This window comes from Sinocyclocheilus rhinocerous, unplaced genomic scaffold, assembly GCF_001515625.1.
Source record: "Sinocyclocheilus rhinocerous isolate Xijiao unplaced genomic scaffold, SAMN03320098_v1.1 scaffold886, whole genome shotgun sequence".
NCBI classification, from domain to species: Eukaryota; Metazoa; Chordata; class Actinopteri; order Cypriniformes; family Cyprinidae; genus Sinocyclocheilus; species Sinocyclocheilus rhinocerous.
The window spans coordinates 78,531-91,742 of record NW_015631204.1 but is presented as its reverse complement, the minus strand read 5'-3'; the positions used below and the strand labels follow the sequence as shown (position 1 = coordinate 91,742).

At 35.7% G+C, this 13,212-nt stretch overlaps 1 protein-coding gene across 7 annotated transcripts in view; it reads left to right on the top strand.

Annotated features, from left to right (window-relative positions):
- slc4a5b (solute carrier family 4 member 5b) overlaps positions 1-13,212 on the top strand; it is a 28,104-nt gene that overhangs the window by 4,470 nt on the left and 10,422 nt on the right. For 3 of the 7 annotated variants that reach the window (XM_016554416.1, XM_016554413.1, XM_016554417.1), the window contains exons 1-11: positions 1,861-2,142; positions 4,759-4,885; positions 5,470-5,630; positions 7,494-7,643; positions 7,823-7,918; positions 9,118-9,173; positions 10,629-10,786; positions 11,600-11,687; positions 11,776-11,930; positions 12,459-12,587; positions 12,675-12,849. In XM_016554416.1, the coding sequence (XP_016409902.1) occupies positions 2,034-2,142; positions 4,759-4,885; positions 5,470-5,630; positions 7,494-7,643; positions 7,823-7,918; positions 9,118-9,173; positions 10,629-10,786; positions 11,600-11,687; positions 11,776-11,930; positions 12,459-12,587; positions 12,675-12,849 (1,404 nt within the window). In that variant the 5' untranslated portion in view covers positions 1,861-2,033. Of the gene's footprint in view, positions 1-698; positions 863-1,859; positions 2,143-4,758; positions 4,886-5,469; positions 5,631-7,493; positions 7,644-7,822; positions 7,919-9,117; positions 9,174-10,628; positions 10,787-11,599; positions 11,688-11,775; positions 11,931-12,458; positions 12,588-12,674; positions 12,850-13,212 lie in introns of those variants that run through there. The other 4 variants (XM_016554420.1, XM_016554419.1, XM_016554418.1 and 1 more) reach the window with 3 other exon arrangements.

Below are 13,212 nucleotides of genomic sequence, written 5' to 3'. Positions count from 1 at the left end.
TCAAAATAACACTGATTAAAATACAATTACATTCTGGAGAGTGAATTATGCCGTAAACACTATCAAACAGAAACTCATCGCTCTTTGATTCTCTGTTTTTAGAGTCCGTCTACATTGGCGTTCCAGTGCCACGGAGCTACAGAAGGAAGCGCAGACATCACAGACACATCACGTCATTCCCACGATCGCGACAGTCGGGAGAGACACCACAACCGCCATGAACACCACAATCGAGAGGAACCATGTGACCCAGATGAGGGCGAGCAGGATTCAAACGAGCTCTCTGACATCAACTCCATCAGTGGAAAAAAATAAACTTTAACTGAAATACAATAAAATATATCTATAAACTTATTTTTTCAACAACATTTCTCATTTTTGTTTACTTGATGAGCTTGATGTACTAAAATAGCTAAAAAAAACACTCATATAAAATAATAAAAACTGTATCGAAAGGATAAAAACACACAACAAAATTGCTAAAACTATCTAAAATTTAAATTAATACTAAAATACAAAAATATTTAAAAAAAATATATATATAATGGTATCTCAATTATATCAAAATAACACTGATTAAAATACAATTACATTCTGGAGAGTGAATTATGCCGTAAACACTATCAAACAGAAACTCATCGCTCTTTGATTCTCTGTTTTTAGAGTCCGTCTACATTGGCGTTCCAGTGCCACGGAGCTACAGAAGGAAGCGCAGACATCACAGACACATCACGTCATTCCCACGATCGCGACAGTCGGGAGAGACACCACAACCGCCATGAACACCACAATCGAGAGGAACCATGTGACCCAGATGAGGGCGAGCAGGATTCAAACGAGCTCTCTGACATCAACTCCATCAGTGAGCTTCTCTTAACCTGTTATTATTACCCTGACGTACCCTGTTATTATAACTCCAGTACAGTTCAGTGTTATTTAGTATCATTGAGAATCTATTCGTTTAGTTTAGTTTATAAATATACCCCAGCGACTTAAGACTGCTTTTGTGCTCCAGGGTCACAAATGTTTTTGAAAAATTGCTTGTAAATCTCATTATGCTATATAATCATGAAATCCAGAATTCACTCTTTTTATCAACTTGTTTTCTTTCACTTAGCACAGGTTTTGATATTTCTCTCACTGATCTAAGCTTATGTATCTCAGTTTTTGGAGTGATAATTTGGCAATGTTCATTCAAAAACTGAGGTGCATAAGCTTGGATCAGTGAGGCCTACGATCAGTTAGTTCCAAAATGAAATACAAAAGCTGTGCTATCTGAAAGAAAACAAGCAAGGTTAAATCCAAAATTTGGTAATAATATAGCATAATGAGATTTGTATGCAATTTTTTGTAGGCCAGTCATTTTTGACTGGGAACACCACAAGTGTAACAAGGCGGGGATAAAATCCCCAAAAAGTATTAAAAAATATAATAATTATTATTTTTTTTTTAACATTTATATAATTTTGATTCATTTTTATTTCAGTTGTAGTATTTATTTTAGTAAACGGGAAATGTTGCTTTGGCAAAAAAAAAAAAAAGAGAAATTAATGTTTTGTATATTTTATTTACATTTAGCCTATATTTTATTTCAAGTAACAAATGTGTTTTTTACGTTTTTAGTTTTAAATAACTATAATAGCCCTGATACACTTACTGCTTTAGGTTTGTTTTAAAATAACGTGCATCTTTGCGAATTATGACTGAGTGATTGAGGTTTCAGACTTAAATTCTGAAGAGAGAGAGCAAGAAAGGGAGGGATCAGCAAAGCTGGAGGAGGAGAAAAACACTTGTTGGGCCTTTCATGCGTGTGGCACTTTGCCCTGCTTTAGTTTTCAGGAAAGAGCAACATTGCTGAGAAGAAAAGTTCAAGAACAAGAGGACACACTCATAGGGAAGGTGCATCTAAAATGAGGGACGAGCTCAGTTAACGGGCTGAAATCATAAGGAAGTGCAAGTAGACATTTCAGACTTGTATTAGTTAGTAGATCTTTTTCCATCAGTGAAACATTAAATGCTGGACTTTCTGAAGGATGGAGCAGGAACAGCGTAGGTTGACGGGGTCCTTTAGTATTCAGGACTCGATACAGTCGTTGACGTCCAGTCTGGGCTCTCAGAGCACTCAACTGAGCAGCTGCACAGGTACAGTCACAGACGTCATTATCACCTTATTGCCTTACTAGTTCTTCCTGGAGAGTTTCTTTCTGGAATTGTGGGCAGAGCACATTTGGTTTGGAGTTTGACACTGCTAGATCGTGATTTTGCTGAGTCTATTAATCTATTGGCAAGTTTTCTGCTGATCAACCATCACTGAAGTCACAAGGTTGGTTGATGATTGTAAGTTTAAGGACAGTCAAAAATATTTACTCACAAAGTTCACTTTTCTGTAAAGAAAAAAAAAAAAAGGTAAAGTACATCGGGATAGCATTAATTGTACTTCCTTTTTGTGGATTTTTTTTTTCTTTCTGTTTTTAAAAATAAATAATTGTGTAACAGTAATTTGTTAATTGTTATATATTAAAAAATCTTTATAACACAAAAAATATGAATAATGAGACAAATTTAGAAGTAAAATATCTGCATTACGTTAATGAGAATTTGAGGGAAAATGTTATCAATTGTCATAAAAAAGAATGACACAATTCCTAAAAAAAACTTAATTGTCCATGACATTTAATCACATTTACCCCCAAAATTCACTTTTCTGCAATGCAAAAATAAAATAAAATAAAATAAAAATAAATGATCATAATATTTGTGGATTTAAAAAAAATATATATATACTGTATAACAGTAATTTGTTTACCGTTATATTTTAAGAAAATCTGTATAACAACAACAAAAAAATATTTGAAAATAATGCCAATTACAGACAAATTCAGAAGTAAAATATTTGCATTACATTAATGAGAATTTGAGGGAAAATGTTATCGATTGTCATAAAAATAATGACACAATTCCTTAAAAAAACTTAATTGTCCATGACATTTAATCACATTTACCCCTTGTTACTTCGGGATTAGAAGGATTACATGGAGAAAAACACCCACGTGCTAATAATCCCGAGGAAAAGCCAGAGATCGAGAGGAAGGTCACAACAAGATTGTCATGCATGGGCTCACAAGCACCGACTTGCACCATTAGTCTGAACATCAGATTTAATGCACATGACGGTAGAATAAGAACAGGTTTTAGTAGCCCATACTGGAGCTTATGTCATTTGACTTTACCTAATATATAGAGTGGATAAATTTGATTAAATCACTACAGGTCTGTTGACATTAGATATTGATTCTGGCATCATGTATCAGATTAGAGTAAGCCATTGTCACATGGTTATTCTAAATTAATCTACCGAACAAATTCTTTTGATATGCTTTCAGATATCGGCCTGGTTTATGAAGAGATTTATGCATATTTATCTTCAAAGGAAGATTGTTAAGATACTTATCTTTAAACAATGCCATTGATTTGATTCTGACTTTATACGTCATGTTATTGACTGGTGTCCGCTTACGTCAGCTTGACTCAAGTCGAGCTGAATTCAGTGTGGTCGCAGATCTGAAAGCTCAGGCTTTTGAAATCAAATTCTCGTTCTGATTAGATGCATGTTTGGCTAAGAATGAGGATGGGATCGTTGATGGCCTCGGGAGCTGTGCATCGTAATGGTCCTGCTCTGTCATATTCAGATTTCATTTCAAGCAGGTCAGCGCAGGGTCAATTCAGACTGAGCCGAAGGCAAAACATGACACCCAGACTTATACGTCATACAGGCCAATAGGCTTCTGCTTAACGCAAAGAATCAAACTTATTTTTACAATTAGGAGGTGTTGAGCTACAGGCTGTTATTGACCCCTTTTGCATGCACACAGTGTTTATTTGCTTACTTCTTCATGCTTAATCGCTTGCAGTGTTGCTTGTTGGATAAAAGCATCTGCAGTTTCTTTTCAAAGTTATGGTTTTCACATTGCAGTTTATACAACAGGTGAAAAAAATACAATATTTTTATATTGAAAGCCCAAGCCTTTCCTAGCAGCCACCCTGACATCATGCAAACATACACTAGATCAAAAAGCAAGCAAATTTATTCAGCAAAAATGTAAAAAGTGGCAGGAAAGATATTTATAATCAGTTTATTCATTTATAAAACCATCCTGAAATTGTATCACGGTTTCTTTTACGAAACATTTCATTTTACAAAAAAAGTTTCTGAAATTTATTTTAAATCGTATTGTATTTCAGCTAGTTGCCAAGGCAACATTTTTAATTTCTGTTTAGTTTAACTTCATACTAAAATAGCTCAAATTAAAACTTAAAAATTAATTTAAAAAAGCTATATAGACAATACAAAAAAACTATAAAAAATTATAAAAACTAAACTAAAATTATAATGAAAATGGAAAATATAAAATAAATATGAATAAAAACTACTATTGTATCTCAATGATACTAAAATAGCACTGCAACAAAATAACACTAGTCGATTCAGGAACGGTTGCAAGCAAGATTCAAACTTCCCTCACCCACAAGACTCTATATTGAAGCATGTGCATTGGTGCATTGCTTGTTTTGCTTAGTTGCTCGCATACTACATATATATACTAAATGCATGACATTTTATCAAAGTACCTTAAGCTTTGCTTTTGTGTGTGTGTGTGTGTTTGTGTTTGTGTTTGTGTGTGTGTTTGTGTTTGTGTTTGTGTGTGTGTTTGTGTTTGTGTTTGTGTGTGTGTGTGTGTTTGTGTTTGTGTGTGACAGTGTCCCCTGCTGCAGAGAGGCTACGTCACATCCTCAGAGAGGAAGATGAGCCCACACCCACCCTCTTCACTGAGATGGACACACTGCAGCATGAGGGTGGAGAGATGGAGTGGAAAGAGTCTGCCAGGTGACCACACACACACACTCACTTCTGAAGCCCATTATCTAAATTATGAAAAATTGTCATTTGACTGATTCATCCAATTAAAGGTTTGTGCCTTAAAGTTAATCTCAAAGACTTTCAGAATGTATTTATTACTTTTACATTTTATCCAAAACAACTTACAAAAGAGGAGCAAAAGCAATTCATCATATTGCCAACAATATCGTAATATTAGATTATTATAAATCATAAAGCATTTTTTAATCTTAGTTCACATTCTACGGTTCTACATTTACTTATACATTATTCAAATCTAGTTTATCTAATATTTTTTAATGGACCCGAGGTAACATGAACTGACAATGAGCAGCTGTATTTTATTAACTAACATTAGCAAATATTAATAAATACTGTAACAAATGTATCGCTCATTATTACTTAATGCATTAACTAATGCGACCTTATTGTAAAGTGTTACTTTATAAGGAGATTTATTGATTGTTGCAATGATTAAAAACCCAGAAACATTTCATCCATATTTTGGTATGTGGGAAGAAAAGTAGCCAAGGTAGCATTTGTAAAGTTGCATCTTCTGTGTGTTTCCTCAGGTGGGTTAAGTTTGAGGAGAAGGTGGAGGAGGGTGGCGAGAGGTGGAGCAAACCGCATGTGTCCACGCTGTCTCTGCACAGTCTGTTTGAGCTGCGCACCTGCCTGCAGACGGGCTGCATCCTGCTGGACCTGGAGGGCTATTCACTGCCGCAGATAGTGGGTCAGTACACCGTCTGCCCAGAAAACACTACATAAAGACCAAAGAACAGACCTGAATTCAATCTTAGACTACAGAACTTATTCACATTATTCACAAAGTTCCAAAATTCTGTTTATTTTATAAATATACACTATGTTTCAAAATATTTTTATTGGAAAGAAATTATTCAGCAAGCCTGTAATTTTGATTAAATTGATCAAAAGTGGCATTTATAATGTTACTTCCTGTTCATCAAAGAATCCTGAAAAAAAGTAAGAAAATCACGTTTCCACAAAAATATGAAGCAACAAACTGTTTTCAACATTGATAATACCAGTGCCGATCCTAGACTTCTGGGGGCTCTATGCAAAACTGTGTCGGCGAGGGTGGGGGGTGGGTATGAACGAATGAATGAAACGCATTTGTCCGTGTTTCACTCCGTCTCGAATCGCGCTTGCGGAAAGCGCTTGAGAAACAGTGTCTCTTCCGCGGCTCGGTACGCTTTCAACTCATTATTTTAGTCTCGAGCAAGACTGTACGACATTCACATTACATGATTTGACAGATTTTTACATAGAAAGGGTGACAGCGCACCGCATTAAAAGAAATGATCATTCATGTTTTCATAACCGCTGACCAAATTAAAAAACGAAACTAAAATTAAATCATGTTTGAGAGCAAGGGGGCCCCCTGGTGTGTCGGGGGCCCTACGCAGCTTGCGTATTTTGCGTATAGGGAGGATCGGCTCTGGATAATAATAGGAAATGTTACTTAAGCAGCAAATCAGCATATTGGAATGATTTCTGAAGGATCATGTGACACTGAAGACTGGAGTAATGATACTGAAAATTCAGCTTTGATCACAGAAATCAATTATATTTTAAAATATATTTAAATAGAAAACAGTTATTTTAAATTGTAAAAATATTTGACATCATTACGGTTTTTACTGTCATTTTGATTAAATAAATGCAGCCTTGGTGAGCATGAGACTTTCGAGAAAATCTTACAGACCGCAAACTTTTGAACTATACTTTTGATTATGTTTCTAGCTACTAATAGGAGTCCAGTACCACACATTTTCCAAATTAAAAAAATACCTATTCAAAAATGATAGCATGCATTAGTCAAAACTGTATTGCTCAGGCATTGTTCTTTTAAAGCTCGTTTAATGGGGTTCCGTTTATCTGAAGTCTCAACTCTGTGTTGTTTCTCGTACGATTTATGAAATTTATACTAATTCAAATTCAGTAAATGTTCAAATAGAAAGCAACTCAGACCATTTGATCTTGCAAGAATTTGATGAGAAATGTTTTAGTTCATATTTAGATCTCAAATTTTAATTGCAGATTTTGCTAATCTGAGCACAGTTTGAGACATTGTTGAGATCTCTTCTCAAAAAACGTAGAGGAGACTTTTGAGATTACTGGGACTTCCATATGCTCCATACACTCTGTGGAGGAAATTTTGAAATTAATAATTTTTAAGTCAAATAATTATAAAAAAAAAAAAAATCAGTTGACCATAACTAACATTCTTCTTTCTCTGCAGGCCTAACTTTTGAGTACATTTTGAAGAACAGAATGTTCTAACTTTTAGAAATGTTGCAATAATGAACACGTACAAACGAGACGTCTAGACGTCTGTCGGAAAATATGAATAGCCATACGATCTTGTGATTTGGAATAAGATGAGGTAATCAGTAACAGGATGCAGATTTGACATATTTGAACCAATCATAGTAGAGGGGAATGATTTAATGTGAGATGATGTTGTTTGTGCTATGTATCTTTCCTATTTAAACTGTTGTCTGATTAAAAGCATATTCAAAGGCATCGTCTGGAGTCTGTCTGGTTACTGCTGCTTTGTCTGTGTTTTTCACAGATGACATCATTGAAAAGCAGGTGCAGGAGGGTCTTCTAGCTCCAGAGATCCGTGAGAAGATCAGTTTTGTCCTCTTGCGGAAGCACCGTCACCAGACCAAGAAGCCGATCCACCGCTCGCTGGCGGACATCGGAAAATCCAGCCCCTCCAGTGAGTGTCTCCTGTGTCACAGTCAGTGATGTTCCCAGAATTCCCTGTCTTTCTCTGGCACTTGTCTTTTCCAATCATTTCTTATGAACTTCTTTTTCTTGCATTTCCACTTTATTCTTCTGCCTGTCCTGCCATCTTGATCATGTCTTTCTCTGTGTCTGATCTCGGGTCTGCATCAGACCGCAGTCCGAACCCGAGTCCTCGCTCTGGGTCGGGTTTCCATCGCTCCACTGAGGACCTGCGAGCTCGTCAGAGCGCCGGCCTCAGCAAACTGTGTGAGTCTGGCCTTCTGTGTCTTCCCATCTTCCATAGATTTATCTACAACTACTTCCAGATCTCTGGATTTTCTAATAAGCATTCACGTTTTGTCGCTTTAAATCACCAAATCTCATTAAAAATGCAAATTGCTGTCAGTGTGAACACCCTTTAACCTCACAGAGCATCATTCACACACTAACGGCTTGCAGTTGCACAAGAAGGTGAACAATTTCGGCAAGTATGCAGCAGTGCATTTCTGCCATTGTTCTGAGGATTAGAGATTACCGTATTAGAAAGGTCTTGACGTTAGTTTTTCATTCTTGTTTGTTATGATTTGTTTCTGTACTCAGAAAAACAACATCTTTTTCCAAATTGCTGTCAGTGTGAACACCCTTTAACCTCACAGAGCATCATTCACACACTAACGGCTTGCAGTTGCACAAGAAGGTGAACAATTTCGGCAAGTATGCAGCAGTGCATTTCTGCCATTGTTCTGAGGATTAGAGATTATTAGAAAGGTCTTGACGTTAGTTTTTCATTCTTGTTTGTTATGATTTGTTTCTGTACTCAGAAAAACAACATCTTTTTTTCTTATCTCTAAAGAAAGAGTTACTAAAAAGTATACTATAAAAGTACCTTTTAAAAAACATAATTGCATAAAAGACCCATTCTAAGCAAAACCTCTCAAGCAAATGTCACATTTAGAAGTTTACGGTGTGTGGCACGTGAATACTGTAATCATAAAATTACATGGTATATACCAAAGTAACATGCTTTTACCATCTGAATCTGATGCATAATTTGTGATTAATTTGTTGCTTTATTTGGCTTTGCCTTTGACAGTGAAATCACATCAACACAGAAATTACATCATAATAATGTATTTAATTTTGTGCTATTTTAGTATTATTTATATTCTGTTATAGTATTTATTAACATTTTGAATTTTTTTTTATTTTTAGTTTAAGTTTGAGTAATTTGGTTATGTGCTTTTTATTAGTTTTGAAATATTTCTATATAGATTTAATTTATTTTCATTTCCATTTTAGCTTTAGTCATTTTGGTACTTCAGCTTTAAGTTATTTGAAGTTTTATTTTAGTTTTAAGTATTTTTTTTTACATTTACTTAATTTTGTTGTTTTTTACTAGTGTTAATTAACAGTAACAACATTGATTAAATTAATAATCATCAAAGTCTTTCATTTGTGCTTTTCAGATCCTTCTCAGTGCCGCAGTATGAATGATATTTCCGTCACACCCAGCACCGACCAGGTACAACATTTTTCCATTAGTATTCCTAACATTGTGTTATTTTTTTCACATGAACATACTGAAATACACAGAAAATGAATTTATTCATTAGCACAGAGTAAACAAGATGATTACAGAAACAAGAGCACTTCATCTGGGGTCTTGTCTTATTTATGTGCATTTATGTGGCAGATTTGATACACATACATCTCATAATTTATGCAGGGTAATATTCCATATAAGTCACACAAATGCTGCCAGCAGTCGTTTGTCATTTTGTAGTGTGTTCCTTTATTTTAATGTGACGCAAAATCTGAAATGCACAATAAAGCACTTAGTTTTGCCAATGCATTTTGATGCAATTGCGGGGCTTCAGTGTTTGTGTGAGGAGGGTTGTTGGTGCCGCTGCTCTCAGATCGCTAGACTTCAAAGTGGGCCAATTCTGAGTCCACTTTAATGAGTTTTTCTGCTTAAAGTGACACCCGCGGCTCACTTTCATGTGGTCACTGCCCTCGACAGGCTTCATTTATGCCTTACAGGAGCATGCTGAGATTGAAGGGGTCCTGGGAATTATAGCAATGTCAAATGCATGCAGATTTCATGTGCAACAATATTTCCACAAGTTAATTTATAGAATTTGAATAATATACAGATACATTTGTGCATGCATTTAAACTGAGTAGTTGTATTAATTGATGTGTTAATGCAATGGCTCCAAAAAGGACCTTTAAAAATGAATTGTCATTGCATTAACTAAATATCAAGTGGCAATTATTTTCAAAAAAGACAGCGCAAGCACATTATTCATGCAAGTCACTTTGAACTAACTTAGTTATAGGGGAATTGACGTCATGCATCCAATAAAAATCACCTTGGTCCAGGTAAGGATGTGAAATTAGTTCTGAAAAAAAGATAGAGGTTCAACTTTTAAGTGAGACTTGAGTGTCCAAATACTTTTAGATACAATTAGATTGATTCTAATAGAGCGGTGGAACTTACAGATTTGATGTACATATAGTACATATATAACGGCAGCGAACGATCTGACAAGAGGCAAAACAGGGTCGGGACATGAGAAAGGAGCTTGTTTATTCATTGCAGAAAGCGAATTGACTCTGAAAGCGGCATTAAAAGATTAAAAGCTGATTTTGCCCATAAGCACAGACCATTCCACATCCACGTGTTCTTTGAGGCCACCGTTGCCAAGCGGCTGTTTTCATTGGTTCATTTGCTCGGTCTTCCCGCTGTGATTGCATAACTTTATTGATCTGCTATTGGAAAAAATGAGCCGCTTCCCATTTCCCATCACATGCAGGCACATCAGACATCGATAATAGAGCTCATATTGATACTGGTATCAGGTTGGGTGAACACAAACTCTTTCCAACATGGAAATTTCATGACCTACGCATCTCAGTGCTTCAGACCATATGGACTAATTAAACCCACACATTGTTTTGTTATTCCACCCACCAGCTGAAGAATAAGTTCATGAAGAAGATCCCCAGAGATGCCGAGGCGTCTAATGTGTTGATTGGAGAGGTGGATTTTTTAGACAAGCCGTTTGTGGCCTTCGTTCGTCTGGCTCAAGCCGCAACACTAGGGGGCCTTACTGAAGTCCCTGTGCCAACAAGGTGATCCTCCCACAACAGTTTGCATATGTTTATTGGCTGTTTAAATAGCTGATAGCAGATATTAGATATTGACATGTAGTTGCAAAGTTGCTTGTAGTTAGTAGAGTGTCTTATAATTAGTAGATAGTAAGTGGACTATCAAAATGAAGTGTTACCAGATTGATAGATCAATTGTCTTGTTTTCCAGAAAAAGTTTCTAAGCCTATGGAAGCCAATTTTGTCACATGATTTGGTAAATCATAATCATGACAATGATGACAAAGTCATAAATGTTCATAATTATGACATAAAAAACAAAGTTATGATTTACTAAATTAATTAATTAAAAAGTCGCAAAGTGACAAAAAAGTCACTTGATGTAACATTGACTTTCTTTTGTCATAATTATGACTTTTAGATCATTTGTCTTGTTTTTCAGTAAAAGTGGTTTTTAAGCCCATTTCCACCACCACAATAGGAAATAAAAAATCACGCAGAATGGAAAAGTCAATATTAAAACATAAAAAGTTGATTTTGTGACTTTTTTTTAATTTCATAATTATGACTTTTTATCTTATTTCACATTTTTATATCTTAATTTTGTGTGGCGGAAATGTGCTTGCATACTATATATACTGTATTGCAATTATATTGCAATCATTTTATTTCTGGATATCTATTTTTAGTGGAAAGCAAGACAAAAAGGAAATCAAAATATTTTTGCAGTGTGCTCAGGGTAAAGTGGCATTTATAATTTTTACAGAAAGAGAAAGAATGCTTTGTTTAATGCATATTTGCCTGAATTTTTGAATAGATACTGTGTGAATTTTCCAGGTTTCTCTTTGTGCTGCTCGGTCCCAATGGCAAAACCAAATCCTACAATGAGATCGGTCGGGCCATGGCTACACTCATGGTTGATGACGTAAGAGAAAATATCAGCTATTCTGAACCTTGAAATGAAGCATCATCACAGTATTTGTGAACAGATCTGTATCTGCCACCATCTTTAGCTGTTCAGCGACGTGGCCTATAAAGCCAGAGATCGTGAGGACTTGATTGCTGGGATTGATGAGTTTTTGGATGAGGTGATCGTTCTTCCTCCTGGAGAATGGGACCCCAAGATCCGCATCGAACCCCCGAAGAAACTGCCTTCAGCAGAGATGAGGTATTAAATCACAAATCTGCACCACCATCCAAAAGATAGGGGTCAGTAGATTTTTTTAAAAGAAATTAATACTTTTAATTCATCAAGAATGCATGACATTGATCAAAAGTTACAGTAAAGGCATTTATAATGTTTAATAAACAATAATGCTGTTCTTCTGAACTTTCTATTCATCAAAGAATCCTGAAAAATGTATCAAAAAAATATTGAGCAGCACAGCTGATAATAATCAGAAATGTTTCTTGAGCAGCAAATCTGAAGGATCATGTGACACTGAAGACTGGAGTAATGATGCTTGAACTTTAGTATATGCAAACCTTTGAACTTTAGTATTATGTTGTCAGAATAATAGATATGTTTATATGCTGCATTATTAAAAATACACTGTGAAAAATATTGTGTGATCTAAACCATGCACTTCATGTGGTAGCATCTAAATTAACTGGCTTTATTCAAGTAAAAAGTCATATTAAATATTGCCTTTTAAATGATGTAGCAGGTAGCACAAGTTATTCGTTGTTTTTGCAGGAAGTCGGTTTTCTCTCTGAATGAGCTGGGGCAACCGAATGGGAATGCAGGAGGAGGTGCGGCGTCTGCAGAAGACGAGGAATTGCCAGCTCCGCATGAACTTGGAGAGGAGCTGAAATTCACTGGCCGGTAGCAACCACTGGACCTGCTCAACTTCTAGTTACAGAGTTTTAGATTTGATGTACACAATGTCTGAGACTCTTTCTGTTTGTGTAGATTTTGTGGCGGACTGTGGCTGGACATCAAGCGTAAAGTGCCCTGGTTTCTCAGCGACTTCTATGGGGGCTTCCACATCCAGTCCGTCTCTACGGTGCTCTTCATTTACCTGGGCTGCATCACCAATGCAATCACCTTTGGAGGACTGCTGGGGGACGCAACCGACAACTACCAAGTAATTTACCTTGTGTCCACTAATGCTGATATCTAAAGAGCTGATATAATACCAATATTTAGTTATATTCAGCATAATGCTCAAAACTGCCTAATATGAAGCAGTTAACTGGCCTGGCCAATATATTGCTCTATTATTGTTTTATATAATTTCAGAGTAAAAATAAAAAATATTGTGAAAAATAAATATGATATAAAAATCATATTGTGACATATAAAGTCACAGTTACATTTTTTTTTTTACTCTTAGACAGAAACATATGGAAGCCCAATTTTGCCACACACATATATACAGTGGGTACGGAAAGTATTCAGACCCCCTTAAATTTTTCACTCTTTGTTATATTGCAGCCATTTGCTAAAA